Source organism: Rhopalosiphum maidis, chromosome 3 (assembly GCF_003676215.2).
Source record: "Rhopalosiphum maidis isolate BTI-1 chromosome 3, ASM367621v3, whole genome shotgun sequence".
Taxonomy (NCBI): domain Eukaryota; kingdom Metazoa; phylum Arthropoda; class Insecta; order Hemiptera; family Aphididae; genus Rhopalosiphum; species Rhopalosiphum maidis.
The window spans coordinates 16,903,988-16,925,828 of record NC_040879.1 but is presented as its reverse complement, the minus strand read 5'-3'; the positions used below and the strand labels follow the sequence as shown (position 1 = coordinate 16,925,828).

Sequence of the window (21,841 nt, the reverse complement as noted above, 5' to 3'; positions counted from 1 at the left end):
CTGTATCGTATATTTTTCATATCAAAATATATCGATTATCAAGTGAAATATAAAAAAATGTATCCACTCAATGATGATAAAAGTATAATATAATTGATCCATAATTAATATCAACGAGATAATATTCCGTGCCTATATTGTAATTATTGTATGCAAATTACTTTTACATATTTATATATATGATATAATAAATTAACTATCGTAATTATAATAAAATAATGTGAATAAGCCATTGACAAAATTAGGAGTGATGGGGTGAATCGTATGATTAAACTAACCTTAATTCAAAAAAAAAAAAAATACATTCTAATACATTCCTGCTAACATAATAGGCCGAAGCCAGAAAAATGTTGTTTTTTTTATGGGGGGTTTGAGTATAAATTTATTATATTTTTCTTATTTTAAGAAAAAATGTTGGGAGAGAGGTTGAGAGGTTTGAACCCTAACCCCCTCCCCGGGTATATAATACATATAAATTAAATTAATAATTATTAGGTGTGTTACAATGATTCAACCGACTTTTCGATACATAATCACTACTGGCGGTATCTCCGCGTAAGTTTTCCAACGAAATTAGTCTCAAATAAGCTCATTTGTTAAATATAATATATACGAATAATATAGACGTAATAGGTATTCAGTATGGTGTTATAATCTATTCGTTATTCTTTGACGCTGAATTTATTATTTATCATTTAATAATATTATTAAGGTATCCACATCTTGCAGCGGTGACGTTAAAACTTAGTCAGATATAATTTACCGCTACGCTGAATGACATTGAATATTACCGTTATTGCTACAGTGCTACAGTGTGAGTGCCGGGTTAGTTGGGGCCTTTTTTGAAACTTGTTTTTGTTAACGAATAGCGACTAATGTTTTACGATGTTTTTTTAAGCATTACGAGTCAAACGTCACTTACATTAATATACAGAAATTGACTCGAAGTCACTCGGAAAATAACATTGGCAAAAACTCCTATACACATCTAGATGTTAACAATACATTTTAAAAATTGTTACATTAATGAGACGTACATTATTGTAAAGTGCTTGTTTCCGCTATCTTTTGTTTCGAGAGAGTTTTCTAAAAGTTTCAATTACATAATTAATGTTTCACGTAAATCGAACGTGACCTAACGATAGGAGATCAGTCTCTTATAGAAATTATTATACATTTTTTATACTAATAATTAAATAGTCTAACTATAGTTTTATGGAAAACTTAACACATCCTATTTTGACGAGAACTGTTGATTATATATCTATACATGATTACATGAAACGCATAAGACGTAAACATTTATACATTTAGATTAACGTTTGCGAATAAAACAATGTAGCAAAATTAGAAGTAGGTATTATAATATTATTCCGTCTGTTTGCTGTACTACGAGTTACCGTAGTACAAACTTCCGCGCAATAGCTACGATATTATTATAATACCTATTATATATTAAGTACTCGTAAAACGATGCCGTTTACTAATATAAAATAATGCCACCAAATTCGTCCACCTACGCTTGTGCCTTTAAGTATTTTTAGACATTCCAATGGCCCATAATTTACCACCGAAAAAATGTTGTTTTGATCGTTAAACCGAATTTAATCGTCGCCCACCTCTACCAGTGTTGACTAGTTGATCTAAATTTACATATTATTATACAATATAATTATTAAGTATTTCCTTGTAAAATCAAATATAAACAACGAGGCGGAGTACATAATATATATATAAGTATTATCATTATATAATAGTTATAAACTGTACTGAAAATAACTGCAATACAAGTTATAATTAGCGTTCGTCATCCGTAAGCCTCGCATATTTTCTGAATGAGTTCCGTCATTTGTAAATATTGTTACACACATATTCCAGAGCTCGTCGACATTTTAATTCTGTTTTTATTTCCTTGATATTTTCTAGGGCACTAGAAAATAATAATAATAAATCAAAACAAACGTAACGCAAAGACATTTATTTTTTTCACAATCATTATAATATTATTATACGCATTATACAGAGGTCACAGTTGACACAATATTATGGTATTCACGTGTTATTATGATAATAATTATAAATTTATTAAAAAAAAAATAATAAATAAATAAATAAAAAAAAAAAAACAGAAAAATTGAAATCAAACTACATTTAACTATTTAAGTATACATATTTTTAACTACTAATAACATTAATAATAGGTAAAAAATATCACAGTCAAAATATAGGTATTGCTTAAAATGTAATAGTATTTTAATCACTTATTCCTTACAGCGTTACCTATCGTTTGTCTATATAAATCAATAATATACAGTTGGGAAATTTAATGTTTATTTAAATACTAAAACAGTAACCGTGATTAACAGTAAAACTAATGAACAACTACTAAACCGGTAACAAAATAATTTCACGTTTTATGCATATATATTATATATTTATGTATTCTAATATTAAATTGTATGTACCTACGTATATGTGATAACGTGTCAATGTGTATAATGTTATCTTAGATGTAATAGTTTGGGAAATTATTTTAAGATTTATTTTTTTATACATTAAATAAAAGAATTGTAAAAACAAAAGAAAAAGTATTATACACTTATAGGCTTATAGCTAACAATTGTTTCAAGTGTTAACACTTTCTGATTGCATTAATATTATAATGCGTTATAATTTAGTCGATGAGTACTAAGTAGGTTTTACAGTAAAAAAAAGAAATATACAAGAAATATATTATATAAAAAAACAACAATGTACTGCAGAAAACGCATTACTTATAGAGTTTAGCTAAACTCGCGTACTACAGAAAAAAAAACAAAAAAATGCTTTCTAATATATCTTTGTGATATATAGAATATAAATTAAAATATTATAATATGGTTAAAATAGGATGGGATTCACCTTGAGGACATAGCGCATTAATCATGATAATACTATAATATACCTAATTATTATATTATGCCGTTACGTCCGATCGTGGTTTTGTACGAAAATTATTAAAAATAATGAGCTATAGCTAATATTAAATTCGTGCTTAAGAACATTAGTCAAAATTAAATTAACCTAACTCCTTACCCGCGTACGTGTGTAATAAAAATACATCGTACTATATTTAAATGTCGTATACTAGGTAGTCATGTTATATTATTGAAATTCAAAACTAAATAATTTTTACGCCAATTAATATATAAATTGATAACGATCTTTCTATCAAAGTATTAAAATATATTCAGTCTTGTAAAGTATTCAAATACATTTTTTTATTCGAATTTGTTTTTGAACATAAAAAAAGTTTTAAATTTCCAATTCTTGACCAAAAAAATTGTTCTATTAAAAATATTTAAAATTATTGTATTGATGTATTATTAATTATTATGTATATATTATCGAATGTAAATTTTCAACCATAAACTAAAACTGACAAAAATTAGCAGGAAAAAAATATATACCTATTCTAAAAATATTTTAATATAATATAAACGTATTCTTTACAAGACTGTACCAAAATATATAAATAATAAATAAATAAACAAAAATAAAATATAGTTAATAATCCACACCTATATAAGGGCTAAAAATAATAACATTTTTAGTCATGAATATTCACGATAACGCTTGAAATTACAGAGAGCGCGAATGTTTTAAAATCGTACATGAATAGATAATATAACAAACAATAATTCATAAACAAACGAATGGGCTACAGAATGCATACGACTGCGTTTTCGTATTTAAGTGACATTGAACTTGACCGCGATTCGTTTTTATAAATAGTTATTACAATAATAATAATTTAAAGTATTAATTTTCTGAGATTATAATATTATATCATAATATATGAACACAAGTTGGACTCTTACGTTATATATACAAAACCATCGAAATTTTTAAATATATATTATGAACACTCGTCTAAAATCTAAACATTGGAATTAATAGCTATATAGTGGTTTAATAGAAAATATAACTAATGTGTAATAAACTGTACAATATAATATATTATAATTAACTCGTAAGCAATAAAAAATTCATTAGATCATTTTGAGCATATTATACAATAAATAATAATAGTATAATATATTTTTGGCCCGTATATTTTGGCGATTCGTCATCGAACGCGCATATATCGCATACCTACATAATACATAATATTTGTTAAATTGCTTAAACACTATGCGACTGCGGCGCCGAGATCAACTAATCTTTCCTAATTACCTATTACAACATTTTTCAACACTTACATGATACCGAAAAACTGTATTGAGTATATAATAAATAAATAAATAAAAATGCACTATTTAGATTATAGAAAGCACCAATTAATTCCTTTTTTTTCGCTATCTACCGTATTGTTATTCGAAATATTATTATCTTTAAAATAGCATGATAACAAATCATTTTGAAAGTTGTGTGGCCAATTATTAAATATTTAAATGACCAAAATGTATATGACACATGTCTTTAATTAAGCGCATAAACAAAAATAATATTCAACGATAATAACGGAAGCAAAAAATAAAAAATTCTGACAGGGATTTCGTACATCGCACAAAATATTATCTTAATGTTTACGCATGCATAGGATGGGGTGCAAGTGCATTCTACACTCACGTCAAACTTAACCCGAAAGACGTCGATCACGAACACGCACATTCCACGACAGCCATTTCTTTCCACGTGGTCACTTTCAGCGAGCTCGGGTCTGTCTCGTCGACATGAATGATCTGCAACCGGTCCAGTTTATTGGGCGCGCAACACGGTTTGGGCGGAGGCTGGGGAGCCTTTGTCGTGGCTGTCGCCGCGCCGCCGCCGTGACGGACCTTTCTCCGGGCCCGCCTCTCCCCGCCGTCACCGGCGACCTCCGCACGACGGTTGTTGTTGTTGTGCTGTTTCCACAACAGGCTCTGGATGAATGCGTGCCGGGTGGCCGGATTGTACTTGGCCGGGCACCGTCCCCGGCAAAGGCCCGCGTCGAACCACTTGGGCTCGACGATGAAATCGAAACCCGGAATGTCGGCGAAAACGACGCGCATCTCTTCCCGGCAACATTTGTTCCCGCCGCCGCCGTGCTCCGTCCCGTTGTCGTTGCCCGACGACGTGTCAACCTTGCAGTCAGTCCGACGGACGCGACCGGACGCGGTCGGCCGACGACGTTTTTTACCGCGGCCGCGGCCGCGACCACCGCCACCCTCTCGTTTTTTCCGTTTCGTTTCGCCGGGGCATCGGACGGCCGCGGTCGCCGAACGCGCGCCGCCGTCCACCGCTCCGTTCATAAAAGCGTGTAGAATAGGAACATATCGGCCGTCGTTGTTGTCCGTTTCGGGGACGAAACGGACAGATCCGGCTGCTGCCGTCGCCGAGTATCGCAACAACAATTCCAGAGACACGGCGGTCACTCCACCGCCGCGGTGACGTTTTCGCGGCCGTAATAGGCGCGTCACGTCCACGTCCACCCACCGTCCGCCGCCGCCAACCGGCCATATGAGGTCGGCAACGAGCGACGGGTTTTCCCGCAGTACGGTACCGGCCTGCTGCAGCAAGCGGCCGTACACGCGGACCCGTACGTGAGGGGCGTCTGCGTAGATTCGCACCACCGATTTGATTACCGTCACGCGACTGCCACTTCCGCGCACCGCCGTATCATAAATCGGGAACGTGATGGATGTAGTTTGCTGCATCAAATCGCCGTCATCGTCTGAAATACAAACACATGGTGTGTTTTAATTATTAATGTAATTATGTGTATTACGTGCGTGTTATTGCTGTACATTGTGTAGTTGAAAGCTTAATAAGAACGCCGGTGAATAATAAAATATACTATAATAATATACGTGTATAGTATTATTTATAGTATTTATACGATCTCAGTAAATTTCTTCGGCGTTTGAAATTTGTTATTTAAAAGTCTAGCAAGTATTTTTAAAGATTACAATATTCCTCATCACCATGATTTTTATTATTAATTTTTGATATCATTATTTGTTCCTAAACTTCGTTTAAAATTATTTGAAAAATGTGTTAATAAATAATGTAGTAACTAGTATTAATATTTGTTCATAGAACCAAATCAAAATAATGATTGTGTATAGTTTAATAAATTAGTAAATCTGAAAATATTAAAACGTAATATTTTTAATTAATAAATTTATATATTATTTAATAAAAACATTACTTTCCACACAAACTCTTATTGTACCTAACTCATTAATCAATAAACTCACGAGGAAAACAAGCATACAATCCTGTTCATTTCCTTTGGTATATATTTTGGTTAATTTTTGAAATCACACTATTACCTCAATAACTAATGTGATAGATAAGTTATCAAATGTATAAAATAATTATTATAACTGGTATTAATTAATAACATAATATGAACATAGAGGAGATCAATAATAATTAACCTACAAGTAATAACCGTAATACTAGCTGAAATTTACTCTTATATTATGAATGGAATGCTCAATGCTGGAATCATTGAAGTCGTATTTTAAAGGTAAACATTAATATTATATCGATAATAACCATTGTCTATTAAAAAAAAAAAAAAATAAAGTTAATTATTAGTTTTGTCAACGTTTCACCCCATAGCTGCTCCTTCATTACCCATCATGTGGCCGTACAAACAAATTCACTTATTTGTTTAACATGTTTCACTGAAATTATAACGCAAAAATAAAGATAATTTATAAAAATGTTATTCCATATTTTTCTAAATAGGTACAAATATTTTTAAATTAATATCATAAATTATTTTAAAAGAAGTTTGTGGGACATTCAAATTATTTCTTTTTATCACTTAACTCCTTGGATAGCTGTTCCTTTTGTCTTTCATCCGCTTATCCCTAATTATAATAGCTTACTTAGGAATACACAAGAAAATCATAATTGGCCTAAAACTGTATTTCATTATACATATCCACATTTAAAAAGCTAATCCGATTGTTCATAATAGTCATCAATCAACAATTTTAGAAAAGTAATGTTACATTCCGTTAATATCAGTGGAAATTTCGGTTTAATCATTACAAGTCCTTATAAAATTGGGGAAATCGAGTTTTTAAAATGTATTTTATCAACGAGCATCATCGTCCACAAGTGCTAATCAAAAACACGATGTCAATTTAGTACCATAAGTATAACCGAAAATACATTTTATACAAAGATACATATTAAATAATAATAATATATTATAATATTTGTTTATAAATATTATTAGTTATAATTATACTTATTATTTTATTACTAATATTAGGTACTCAATAAATATTGTAAATTATTCGCTCGCGAAAGCTTGTAAATCTATTTTACATTTTTTTTTTTTATCAATTAGGTTGATGGTCATGTAATATTTTAATTTGATAGATAGTAATAACAATGCAGATGGAAAATTGCACACGTGCAGAAAAAATTAACTACAATAATATTTGCTTACAATCGATTTAATTATTGATATATTATGTACCTATACTTGTGATTTAGTACAGTATTTTATTTTTTTAGGATTAATTATCTATATGACTTGTCGATACAATTTATAGCCTACAGTTGTTATCGTGATGATGACCCATAACAACAAAACAATTTCCAAGTACCTACTTATCTATAATAATATTAATACTTAATAGATTATAGACAATAGTGGATGCCGATTTTAAAATAATTACTAATTATAGAGATAATTGGTTAATTTTAATACCTAAATCTCCATTGTATTTGTAAAAAAGATACATCATAAAAATAAGACGAGTACCTCTATTAGGCCAAACCAACTAAGTCAAATAAAAATTTAAATATTGAATTTACATTCCTACATAATTTATCATGATAGTACTTGGAAATTGAATAATTCAAACTTAAGCTTTAAAGCAGAAAGTACGATTTATAGTCAAAATTTAACTGATTGATTTTTAGTATAACCTACTATTTTATTATTTAAAAGACAATTAAAAGTATAATAAATACCTTATCACAAAATTAACCTAAATAAATAAAAGTCAAAAAAGCAATAAAAATAAAAATTTATAATTTATTTTTTTAAATTTATACTTTTCCTCAAACAAAGGTCAAAGAGTCACTAATGGGTGACATCTTATTTACACAAACCATGTAGAGCTCAGTGCTCTCTTCACATATATACTTATTATGCTAAGCAGTATAGATTGTATATAGTTTATAAAAAAAAAAAAAAATGGTGCTCTGACGCGTCAAGTTCAAAATGTATATGATAACCAAACATTATCTTGCACATAAATTATCGATGTTTTTTTTATAGTTGGCATATGTTTATTAGTTATTGTACACATGGTTCGAACATTTACTCGCATTGACCGATTATTCATTCGGCCCCTCATTCTAATAAATGTAGGTCAGATCTCAAATAAATATTTTTGATTTTATTCACCTTTTCATTTTTTAAACATACGATATAAATACGTATAATTTTGAAATTCTGATTTCATTATCGTTTCAACTTTAAATTAATTTTACGAAGAATTGAAGAACTTTTACGCCAAAACTCGAAAGTACATCTAGACCTACTTTTATTCAAATAAAATAAATTGTCGAACCAACGTATGCTATACCAACATATAACAAAGATTGCTTAAAGACGGTAAATCAGAGACAAATTCATAAGATTATTATTTGTGCACTATTGAGTTTTAATATAAATAAAGTTAAATTACATTGTATTGAATTTATTCTTTAATCGTATTTAAATAAACCAAATAGGCATACAACTAATAATTCAAATTTAATCGAAACCATATTTTTCAAGTTAACTTTTATTTATTTAGGTATGTCAATACCTAATTTATCACTTTTATAAATTACTTGCAAAAAAACTTAACTTGTTAGTAGGTAGATAAGTATTTTTAAACGTTACTCTAATTTAACTTAACCAAGTTGATTGAAACTTTTTTCAAATTAGCTAGTTTGATGTCGCTTAAGTATATCGTTTTTGTGCTGTTTAACTTTAATAATCGAATTAAAAAAAATTCTTTGACTAACCCAGCACCCAGCATTGCGAATCGTTGTTCATAACGACCGAACACAGGTAGAGATGGTAATAGTTTGTATACGCTAAACGAGTAGACATACACTATTATTATTTATGACGAATTACCTGTCGGCAGATCCGGAGATTCGTCGTTTCTGTTATCGCCGCCGAAGTGTTTCACTTGGCCCCGTACTAGTATCGCGGATACGTCGTGGTCGTCATCATTATCATAACTCGCTGCCATTGTTACATCATCGTTGTCGTCGGGATCGTAAAATTCTGATTCATCCACGTACAATCGCCGGAAATATTCCAAATACTTGCAATGGAATTCTTCATTGCTGATGTCCACCTGCGTTAAAGTAAAAAAAAAAACGAATTATTTTTCTTTTCCTATTTACATATATTATTATATCTCTTAGACGCTCGTCCAGACGGTATTTTATTTTTGCTCCTGTCGCTGACGTGTGACTGTTCTCTGTTTCTGTCTCTGTCTCTTTCACATCATTATAGAATTATTATACGCGACACACATAACTTGACATGAATATAATATTATCGGCCGTACCGATGTGTTTCAGTGATTTTTATCGGTATTCGGTATAAGTAAAGTATAAGATTTAAGTAAAACAACAATATAATAAATTTTATATAATCATACCATATCGTAAAATACTTTTATTTTTATCAACAATAAGATTAAATATATTATATATGTATTTAATTTTAATACATCGACTAATCATAAGATAATACTATAGTATACCCACGGGTGTTTTTTCTTTTCAAACAAATGTACATTATACCAACATTTGAGTTAAACATTCCGTGTTATGGTAAGAATATTATTTATGTTTTTACAATCATTTTATTAAGATATTTTAATTTCCAGGCGAGTCATAAGGTTATATAAATAAATATAGGTTTAGGAATTTAAAGGTGATTACAAATCTTTTCATTAAAATAGTTAATAAATTAATTATATGATTAGTTAAGTTTAAATAGTTATTTTTAATAAATTAAAAATCAAAAAAGGAACAGCCCATTAAAATAAATTCTTAGAATAAAAATTAAGAATTATTTTCCACAACTTTATAAAAACACGTTGAATTACAAATATTTTATTTTTACATTATTATTATTGTCGTAAAAATATTTACTTGTAATAATTCTATATATTAGTTTATTCCTTTATTCTAAAAATGAATGCGTGACCAAGCTTATTAACAGTAAAGCAAGGAAGACAAATTGTTTTACTATAACCAGTATAATCCCAAACAATACCATAACAACTTATAAATAAAAATGAGAAAATATACCTATTTACTTAAATAAGTTTTTAAATTTACAGTGAAAAATCTATAAAAATAAAAAAATAAACATGATTGTAACTTGTGAGACTGCAACGTAGGTAACATTCCTGAAGACAATTTTTTTTGTTTTATTAGTTATAAAAATTTACCTATTAAATTATTATTTAGGATTCGACTAAATAATTAAGTTTTAATATAATGTACAAAAATTAGTTAAATTAATAAGAACTAAAAATACCTAACTTTATTAAAAACAGCTTCATGAAAATTTACCAAGTATAAAATCATGATGATATTTTGTAAAAAAAAATAACAATTCTTTGTTTACAGTCGCTGCCACGCTGTATGATTTTTTAGACGTTATTCTACTGAAAATCGATTACATCAAATTCTAATAAATTATTGTATATTGATTAAATTGTTAAACGATTTATTGTGTTTTACACGTAGACTGATAGCTGATAAATGTATGGGTATGTAGAGTGTATACTTTATACTGTATACCTTATAGTATATTCGTTTGAAACAATTTCGGATCCATTAGGTAGACACTCTGTTTAAATACCATCATGATGATATACCAGACGAATTGCGATTATGAATGAAATAACGGAATTAATCTATTTTAACGATTTAGGCATGACGTGTTGCACTAATTATAGTTGTTACGAAACATAATAAAATTATACTCCGTTTAACATGTATACGCTTTTTTTAATTTCATAATAATATTGTTTTATATGCTTTATCTGTTTTACAGTTGTCCTGCCATATAAATAACTATCATCGCAATAAATAGTTTCGTGTGTGCATAATAATAATAAATCGAACGACGCACTCGTAATCTCTCCAAAAATATTATAGCACAAATACTTTATAATTCTTTTATAATGTAAGACGCAGAAGAGTAAAAAAACAAATTAGTATTTCGTGTGAAGTTATCTTTGATACTTGTTTAATTTTTTATAATTAATTTATAATAATATGATTTACTTCTTTCATTTTGAATCGTAGTATTGTATAGGTAATCCATTTGAATTCTAATGTATAACATTTTACGTATTTTCATATCAACGAATTAGTTTATAAAAAGTAAAAACATCATTCAGCAATTTTCTTTTAAATCATTTAAACACATTCCTCAGATGCCTTACGAATAAATATGTTCGTTTTTGTATGTATTATTCATTTAGTTTATTTAATAATAAAAATAATTATTTAAATTATATATCAATTGAAACTATTTTTTAATAACAATTAATAATATAGTTGACATAATGTTGAAATTAAAATTCTAAATTCAAACAATTATTTTTTGTCTTTTGTTTGTTTTTAAAAACGCAACATGCATTCACAACTTGTTCAACTATAATTACGTAAATATTTATTAAATACAGTGTAATAATGCATTGACTATATTGAGATGCCGAGATTTTTAAAATTATCACTTATACAATATTATAATATAACACATGTCACATAACTACTACATGTTTATACGTCGGAAAAGATTCTACTTAAAAAAAAGAGTCGTACCTATGCATAAAAAATATGTATAATAGTTTTTTTTGTAGTTTATTTTATATTTACATACCTATTCAAAATACGTCATTTATTACCTTCCTAATTGGTTTTTTCGACGTAAGTTACAAGGTACAACGCGTAGCATTTGTATTATATTGTACCTATATATGTTACATATATACTGTTTAATAGATAACGAGGAACTTGTATACAAGCCTAAATATTTTGATTATATTTGTATACACGAATTCCTTCTTAATGGACGCACGCAGTCACAGTTTGAGTAGGTATATAGTATAATAATATACAGTATTATGTTATTTTATAATTTGAAAAAGAAATGGGCGGATTCCAACGACGAAACTAATGTATCGATCGTTATATTATTATTATGTATTGTGCACGAAACGCATTAATGGCATTTGTCAAGAAGCGGAGTAAACTTTTTTTATTTTTTTAACAATTAAAATACTATAACTCTTTTAGTTTACGTAACCCGCATTTTTAAATTTAGATGAGTATAATATAGTATATAGGTATATTATCTTTATGTAGCGGAAACTATTTATTGATGTTATGATTGTTTTTTTTTCTATTAACACTTTAATGGTCACACACTTGTATCTGTAATACGATATAATTAATGATATCAAAAACTGATAAACTTCACTAATACCTGAACCTACATAAATTGTTATGTATAATATACAAAGAATCCTAGACTGAATACTGTAAACATAAAAAAAATGAAACAAAATAAATAAATGCATATGTGATACACCTTATGCTTTGGGAGCTAAATTAATATAAATTATACTCATATCAAGTAAGTATAGTACCTACTTATGAAAAAAAAAATAAAATCTAAAAACTCATTAAAAATGTGATTTCTTATAATGTGATATTTTTAAATTTTGACTAATGATTTATAAAATAGTTATTTTTTTATAATACACATAAAACAAATTCATAACAAAAATATCATTTTAGAAATGTCTAACACACACAGCGTATACCTGTGATTTATTACAGACATGTAATCGTTCAATAAAACCAATCAAAGATAAGTACGATGAAACTTTAATAGTATTTTATAATATTAATTAAAAATTTGACAATAACTTTAAATTACAATTATTAAACATACCAAAAATATGTTTAGGAAAAAGTTATAATTTATTTTAGTGTGAGACTTCACGTAGAACTACGAATATCAAACCAATTTAGTTATAAAATAAGATACTATACGACACGTTGTGAATAAAAGGTATACTACATTTTTGTACTTAAAATAATAGGACATATTGTTGTCGACGTATGCACTTATAAGTTGTAAAAACAAAAAAAAAATAACAATTATCAAGTCACTATACTTATTCTACTTTACATAGTAGATGGTTTTGTATAACGGATGTGTTAAAATTTGAATTCAATGATATATCATTTAACATAAAAACAATTCTGAGTGGAGATGATTTGATAGTTTATATATTTACAAAGATATTTAACCAAAAACACAGATTAAAAATATTATATAAAAATTATAAAATTATTTCTTAGTTAACTTGTAATGTCTATAAAAAAAAATGCACATATTATTATATATATTAGATATTTTGCTAAATGATTCACAGCAATTAGTTGTTCGTTCTACACTACTGATATACCACATTATTGGCGGAAATGTGCTATATTTTTAAATATAATTTTCTAGTAATTAGTATATAATCAAAGAATCCTTCAAGGTTTTCATTAATTATAAGCTTGATTAATAGATATTCGTTTGTATCAATCGTATCACACCGATTTTATCATAGTTTTTATCTAAATGACAATTTATTTCATTTTATACACCTGTACAATGATGGATAAATGTTAAATTAATATCATATAATATTATTAGATCTTGTTTTGCCTTTTTTTAAAAGGCGTTATCAGAAACCTACAATTCGGATGTGTGCCTATGTGTACTTGGTGTAATTTAAAATATCAAAAATTATACAATGTAGGTATAATACACCCACATATTACCATTTATTGCGTAACATTTTATTATTATTATTATTCATTTTAAATATATTTATCTACCTATATAGTTATACTTTCCAATCGTTCGGTCACCGTGTGCAATCATTATTTCATTACTGTTCACCTATACAACTTTACGTATGAAATAGGCACTTTATAATATACTTATATGCCGAGAGCCAAGGCGTTGGTGAGGAAACGTTTGCGAGTATACTTATTATATGGAATAGGAGGATTATATGTATAGGTATATAATATGTCCTCTACACTCACGTGTGTCAAACGTGGATTCGTATTTAAAATGTATTATATTATACTACAGTCAAACGAGAAATACGTGATTACTGATTAACATCGACCACTGACTATAATAATGTACTAATTTAATACTATCTGGCATCTGCCTACCAAACGATTATCATACAGTATATGTGACGTCGTCTATTCTGTGCGGCGATTTAAAATTTCTAATCCTATATTAGTTTATTATTATCTTTGGGTGCGTAAAATTTATGACCAAACGGCACCGCCGCTTAAGATTCATTGAAACTGAAATCATTAAAGAGAAGCGCGCGCATATGTATAGTAATAATATTAATATACACACACGTATATATATAAATAATACCTGTATAGTATATACATTATTTTACCTATACCTATACCAATAAACAAAAAACGGATGTTAGCTGATACGTTTAAGATTTCAAATCGTATGTATAACCCGAGGTGTAATCTAACCTGCAGCGTGTAAGGCTGAACACTTATTAACAAAAGTTCAAGCAAGTGTTATAGTATATGTTAATTTTTATTATTTACTTTAGGATAATTTTCCGTGAATTAATAAATTAATTTTATTAATTAATATAATTATTTACGCCAAGTTGAATATTATAAAAGTGAACATTTTTTTACTATAATTTATTGTGCTATTTAGATTAGTTTAAGCCCAATTAGTAGTAACTAATAAGTATAATAACTAAAAACTAATTAATATTTACTAAAATATAATTAATACTAATAATGATGATTGCTAAAAGTAGACGATTATAGACCAAACTGCTATCATGTTCTATAATATAGATTCCACAGGACAATCATTCCTCATCTCACAGTTCACAGATAAAAAATTTCTAAACAATTCAAGATCAGAGATCTGTGTTCAGTAAAATATATGTACATTTATAATATTTAATTCTCCGGCGTATTTATAAGAATTTAACATAAAAAATAAAAAAGAATGTCTCTCATAAAAATATTATTTTTATGAGATAAAAGTATAAAAATTCTAGTCATCCACGACAACAGCACCCCAGAGCTCCACTACCACTATTAAATATGGTTATCCACCAGTAATATACTAGGTATGTCTACATATATGAATATTATTATTGTTAAATGTATAATCCTAAAATCGAACATTCTTCCGTTTTATGTGGATTTTAATATAGATATAAAATGTATGTATTCTAAAAGTCAGTAAGTCAGTATAGGTCTATTTTCAGGTATACCCACAGATATACCAAATATAATACGCAGTGGTAATTTAAAGGGATTTTAATGCATAGATAATGTACACAGAATTACGTCAAACCATATAAAAATCGTATACATCCCCATTATGAATGTATGATTATAAATACTATTTTTTGTTATACAAGATAATGACAAAAACAGTCGTGATAAATTGATTCTAGAAATTTTCCAATGAATATGCATTTATTTATTTTTTTCTTTAAATATCATACCATATGACATCCCGAAACTAATCTGTCTTGCCTTACCCTGTTAAAGCAGAACCGTAAATATGCGTTAACATAATAGGTACTCGCGTATAAGGTTTATAACAATATATTATTATGATGTGATGTAGTATACCCGGTGCCGAATTTTTGAGTTTGTATGACTATATTGCTCGTGTAGCACTACATTTTTTGTCCCCGTTCACTCCGTTGTAAATATTTTTGAATGTATTTTGTGTATCTGACCTCCTTTCCTCATGACCTCAGATAAGGCATATAATATCGTATCATAATATAATTTTTATTAACACGAAAATTAAAAATATTAGGTATCATTATGAAATATTATTTTAGTATAGAATGTATTTACCTATTCGGCTACGCGATATATAGTTTTAATGCCACTCCCGCCAAGTGTACACCCTTTCAAATAGAGCCAGCCTTAGGGTGGAGCCAGGCCTGGGGGCAAATGGTATTTTTTTTTTTTTGTTTAATTTCGCCGAAAAAAATATACTAATTACAATTATATTAAACATACAAAAATATCAAATTAGCGAAAAAGTGCGGGACATTTATTTTAGTGTGAGACTTCACGTAGAACTACGAATATCAAACCAATTTAGTTATAAAATAAGATACTATACGACACGTTGTGAATAAAAGGTATACTACATTTTTGTACTTAAAATAATAGGACATATTGTTGTCGACGTATGCACTTATAAGTTGTAAAAACAAAAAAAAAATAACAATTATCAAGTCACTATACTTAGTCTACTTTACATAGTAGATGGTTTTGTATAACGGATGTGTTAAAATTTGAATTCAATGATATATCATTTAACATAAAAACAATTCTGAGTGGAGATGATTTGATAGCTTATATATTTACAAAGATATTTAACCAAAAACACAGATTAAAAATATTATATAAAAATTATAAAATTATTTCTTAGTTAACTTGTAATGTCTATAAAAAAAAATGCACATATTATTATATATATTAGATATTTTGCTAAATGATTCACAGCAATTAGTTGTTCGTTCTACACTACTGATATACCACATTATTGGCGGAAATGTGCTATATTTTTAAATATAATTTTCTAGTAATTAGTATATAATCAAAGAATCCTTCAAGGTTTTCATTAATTATAAGCTTGATTAATAGATATTCGTTTGTATCAATCGTATCACACCGATTTTATCATAGTTTTTATCTAAATGACAATTTATTTCATTTTATACACCTGTACAATGATGGATAAATGTTAAATTAATATCATATAATATTATTAGATCTTGTTTTGCCTTTTTTTAAAAGGCGTTATCAGAAACCTACAATTCGGATGTGTGCCTATGTGTACTTGGTGTAATTTAAAATATCAAAAATTATACAATGTAGGTATAATACACCCACATATTACCATTTATTGCGTAACATTTTATTATTATTATTATTCATTTTAAATATATTTATCTACCTATATAGTTATACTTTCCAATCGTTCGGTCACCGTGTGCAATCATTATTTCATTACTGTTCACCTATACAACTTTACGTATGAAATAGGCACTTTATAATATACTTATATGCCGAGAGCCAAGGCGTTGGTGAGGAAACGTTTGCGAGTATACTTATTATATGGAATAGGAGGATTATATGTATAGGTATATAATATGTCCTCTACACTCACGTGTGTCAAACGTGGATTCGTATTTAAAATGTATTATATTATACTACAGTCAAACGAGAAATACGTGATTACTGATTAACATCGACCACTGACTATAATAATGTACTAATTTAATACTATCTGGCATCTGCCTACCAAACGATTATCATACAGTATATGTGACGTCGTCTATTCTGTGCGGCGATTTAAAATTTCTAATCCTATATTAGTTTATTATTATCTTTGGGTGCGTAAAATTTATGACCAAACGGCACCGCCGCTTAAGATTCATTGAAACTGAAATCATTAAAGAGAAGCGCGCGCATATGTATAGTAATAATATTAATATACACACACGTATATATATAAATAATACCTGTATAGTATATACATTATTTTACCTATACCTATACCAATAAACAAAAAACGGATGTGAGCTGATACGTTTAAGATTTCAAATCGTATGTATAACCCGAGGTGTAATCTAACCTGCAGCGTGTAAGGCTGAACACTTATTAACAAAAGTTCAAGCAAGTGTTATAGTATATGTTAATTTTTATTATTTACTTTAGGATAATTTTCCGTGAATTAATAAATTAATTTTATTAATTAATATAATTATTTACGCCAAGTTGAATATTATAAAAGTGAACATTTTTTTACTATAATTTATTGTGCTATTTAGATTAGTTTAAGCCCAATTAGTAGTAACTAATAAGTATAATAACTAAAAACTAATTAATATTTACTAAAATATAATTAATACTAATAATGATGATTGCTAAAAGTAGACGATTATAGACCAAACTGCTATCATGTTCTATAATATAGATTCCACAGGACAATCATTCCTCATCTCACAGTTCACAGATAAAAAATTTCTAAACAATTCAAGATCAGAGATCTGTGTTCAGTAAAATATATGTACATTTATAATATTTAATTCTCCGGCGTATTTATAAGAATTTAACATAAAAAATAAAAAAGAATGTCTCTCATAAAAATATATTTTTATGAGATAAAAGTATAAAAATTCTAGTCATCCACGACAACAGCACCCCAGAGCTCCACTACCACTATTAAATATGGTTATCCACCAGTAATATACTAGGTATGTCTACATATATGAATATTATTATTGTTAAATGTATAATCCTAAAATCGAACATTCTTCCGTTTTATGTGGATTTTAATATAGATATAAAATGTATGTATTCTAAAAGTCAGTAAGTCAGTATAGGTCTATTTTCAGGTATACCCACAGATATACCAAATATAATACGCAGTGGTAATTTAAAGGGATTTTAATGCATAGATAATGTACACAGAATTACGTCAAACCATATAAAAATCGTATACATCCCCATTATGAATGTATGATTATAAATACTATTTTTTGTTATACAAGATAATGACAAAAACAGTCGTGATAAATTGATTCTAGAAATTTTCCAATGAATATGCATTTATTTATTTTTTTCTTTAAATATCATACCATATGACATCCCGAAACTAATCTGTCTTGCCTTACCCTGTTAAAGCAGAACCGTAAATATGCGTTAACATAATAGGTACTCGCGTATAAGGTTTATAACAATATATTATTATGATGTGATGTAGTATACCCGGTGCCGAATTTTTGAGTTTGTATGACTATATTGCTCGTGTAGCACTACATTTTTTGTCCCCATTCACTCCGTTGTAAATATTTTTGAATGTATTTTGTATATCTGACCTCCTTTCCTCATGACCTCAGATAAGGCATATAATATCGTATCATAATATAATTTTTATTAACACGAAAATTAAAAATATTAGGTATCATTATGAAATATTATTTTAGTATAGAATGTATTTACCTATTCGGCTACGCGATATATAGTTTTAATGCCACTCCCGCCAAGTGTACACCCTTTCAAATAGAGCCAGCCTTAGGGTGGAGCCAGGCCTGGGGGCAAATGGTATTTTTTTTTTTTTGTTTAATTTCGCCGAAAAAAATATACTATAAAATAATATTTATTTATTGACGTATTAACGTGAGACATAAAATATCAAATTAAAGCGCGAAGTGCGGGACATGGGCCTTGCTGGCCCCTGCCTAAGACCGACACTACTTCCAAACATAAACTGTCACACTCACGCAATAATATACATATAATATTAAAATACCTTGGTCATGTCCGGTAACTTTTCCAATTTCAGCCCTTTGATTATGTTACGACTCAGTTCTGTGAGGTGGACGTGCTGCTGTTGCTGCAAGTGTTGCTGGTGTCGGTCGTCGTCTGCAGCTGCCGCGCACGTTACCGCCGTCATGAAATCGGCTAGCCGGAGGACGATCAAAAGCACGGCGAATCGGACCGCACGGCCAACGACCGGCACGTGCGACCACCAGACGTCGGCGCTGCCCATCATAATATTATTTTATAACACGAGGTGATCGCGGGTAGTGTCTCACTATAGGACGATTATCACGATGAACACGTCGTAGAGAGACGCACCGTCGTAGGTTCGCGAACACGGTCGGTTTAAAATGTATAACAATAATAATCAACGCTGACGGTTCGCGCGCAAGAGGTCGTAATATTGTGTACGACCACGGTCCGGGAAGCGATGATGCATGCGACCGCGGTCCAGAGCTATACTCCGTCTATAGCTGCGCGCGCGGGCGGCGAGAGTGCGTTATTCGTGCGCGGAGGATCCGGTGTGCGTGGTCGGTTGTTCGCGACCGCCGTGCACGGTCGTTAATACGGACTGAACGCGTGCGACCGACGGACCGCACGTTTTATACGCCGCGACGTCAAAGTACGATTACAATATTATTATTATTATTATTATTGTTGTTGTTGTGGCGGCGGCTGTAGTAATCGTCTATACACTGCCGGCGCCCGCAAAGAAGAAAAGTAAAATAAATAAATATTATTAGACGCGAGGCACACGCGTCTGCACGCACTGACATGCACGCACTCGATCGCTGCTCGTTCACCGGCCGCCGCCGCCGCTGCCACTGCCGCGATGAGGTTTTCGTGACGATTCGGTATTTTGGTGTGACGATGATGACGTATCGTCGTCGTCACTGCGCTCGGGTCGCCTAATTATATTGTTTCGTAAACGGGCCATACGTATCGATAGAGAATGCAACTCGAGTGCGTGTGCGTGTCTCCAGGTGGGAAAGGGCGCGGACACTCCAGAAAATCTCTATTACCCCCTCCCACCACCTAGACTCTAGAACGATGCATCTGTATCATCTGTACGTAGTTGTTGTATATCGTATTGGTATTTGGTACTTATTTTTTTTTTATCCGTTTCGGTTTCAACGATACGCGTGCATTACGAAATAGCCGATTCGAGTAGGCACAGGTACCGCTGCCACTATCGATCGATATAATTATTACGACCATCGGTTTAGGTATAGAACGGACACTTGAGGGTCCTGGTTGAATATTTCCAAAAGCGCCGAAGCTAAGATTTGGGCTACCATCGTGTACCATAATATGGTAAGGACATAAGATGGAAGTATGGTACCTTGATATTATGATATAATACTACACATTTGAGTCATTATATATGGTTATAATATGATCATTACAATCACTGTTTTTATAATTCACTATTGATAAATTAAAATCAAGTATTGCATTTTTACACAAATTAAATTTTATGCCTCGCTATGATTTATTATTACTTGGCGCACGCGCCTGGCATTCGTTAAATGCGTTTCAGGCACTGCAGTCGAAGTGCAGCTATTGCAGTCACCACATCGTTAATCCAGCTCCGTTCGTCTTGTGCGGTTGCCAATCGTCACTTACCTGCGCTAGGTACCCAGTAACCACTTTAACCACCAATATTATATATTTATAATATTATTTTTATTCTTCCTGCGAATTATTCAAGTTTCATTGCCAATATGGTTATCGGCGATTTAAATTAAAGTCTTTCTGCGGAACGGGGCCGGGACTGTGAGAGCAGTTCACTACACAGCCCCTCCCCGTACTGTGTGTATTTAAATGCGTGTGTGAATACGTCGTTTGCAGGTCATCCATCGCTGCTGCCGATGCCGTCGATGAGTTGACCGCCGTGACCGTCGTACCTATTTTTAACCATATATTATATACACGCACGAAAATCTATTTGTACTTAAACTGCTTTACGTAGCTACATTATTATATTTAAATATGATCATATTGTATTATAGCGGTAACGTACATTTATAGTTTTAGTTTATACAATGTGAATTGGTTCTAGCGTGGAAAAACAAGTAAATTTGTGATGGTCGGTCGTGTAATTTTATTTTAAAAATAGGTTAAAAAATAATGAATAAAAGAGTTCTAAGTAAAGAACTATTACTTTTAAAAAATACTATAAGTATAACAATGAATTACAGTTATATGGCTTCTTAGTTTTTAGCAACACATTTTTCTTAAGTGTCAACATAGTAAAAGTTTCCTCTGTTAAACTTTCAATAAATTCAAAACTAAGTTAAATTAATTAATTGTATCGGTTAAATTCTGGAGATTGGCACTGAATATAAGTGAACCAAATATTCAAATTCATAAAAAT

General features: G+C 29.8%; 1 protein-coding gene across 1 annotated transcript; it reads right to left on the bottom strand.

Annotated features, from left to right (window-relative positions):
- Positions 1-3,993: 3,993 nt before the first annotated feature.
- LOC113557272 lies at positions 3,994-20,065 on the bottom strand. The gene is made up of 3 exons (XM_026962701.1): positions 19,454-20,065; positions 9,128-9,353; positions 3,994-5,695 (listed from the first exon to the last, which is right to left on the bottom strand). Exons 1-3 carry the CDS (start codon positions 19,694-19,696, stop codon positions 4,638-4,640), a joined length of 1,527 nt encoding a protein of 508 aa, XP_026818502.1. The 5' UTR covers positions 19,697-20,065; the 3' UTR covers positions 3,994-4,637.
- Between the last annotated feature and the right edge of the window lie 1,776 nt (positions 20,066-21,841).

Coding starts and splice junctions, on each gene's coding strand:
- LOC113557272 (XM_026962701.1), bottom strand. CDS start 19,696: ATGATGGGCAGCGCCGACGTCTGGTGGTCGCACGTGCCGGTCGTTGGC. Junction 9,354..19,453: donor AGTTACCGGACATGACCAAG/GTATTTTAATAT, acceptor ACTTTAACGCAG/GTGGACATCAGCAATGAAGA. Junction 5,696..9,127: donor ATCTCCGGATCTGCCGACAG/GTAATTCGTCAT, acceptor TTTGTATTTCAG/ACGATGACGGCGATTTGATG.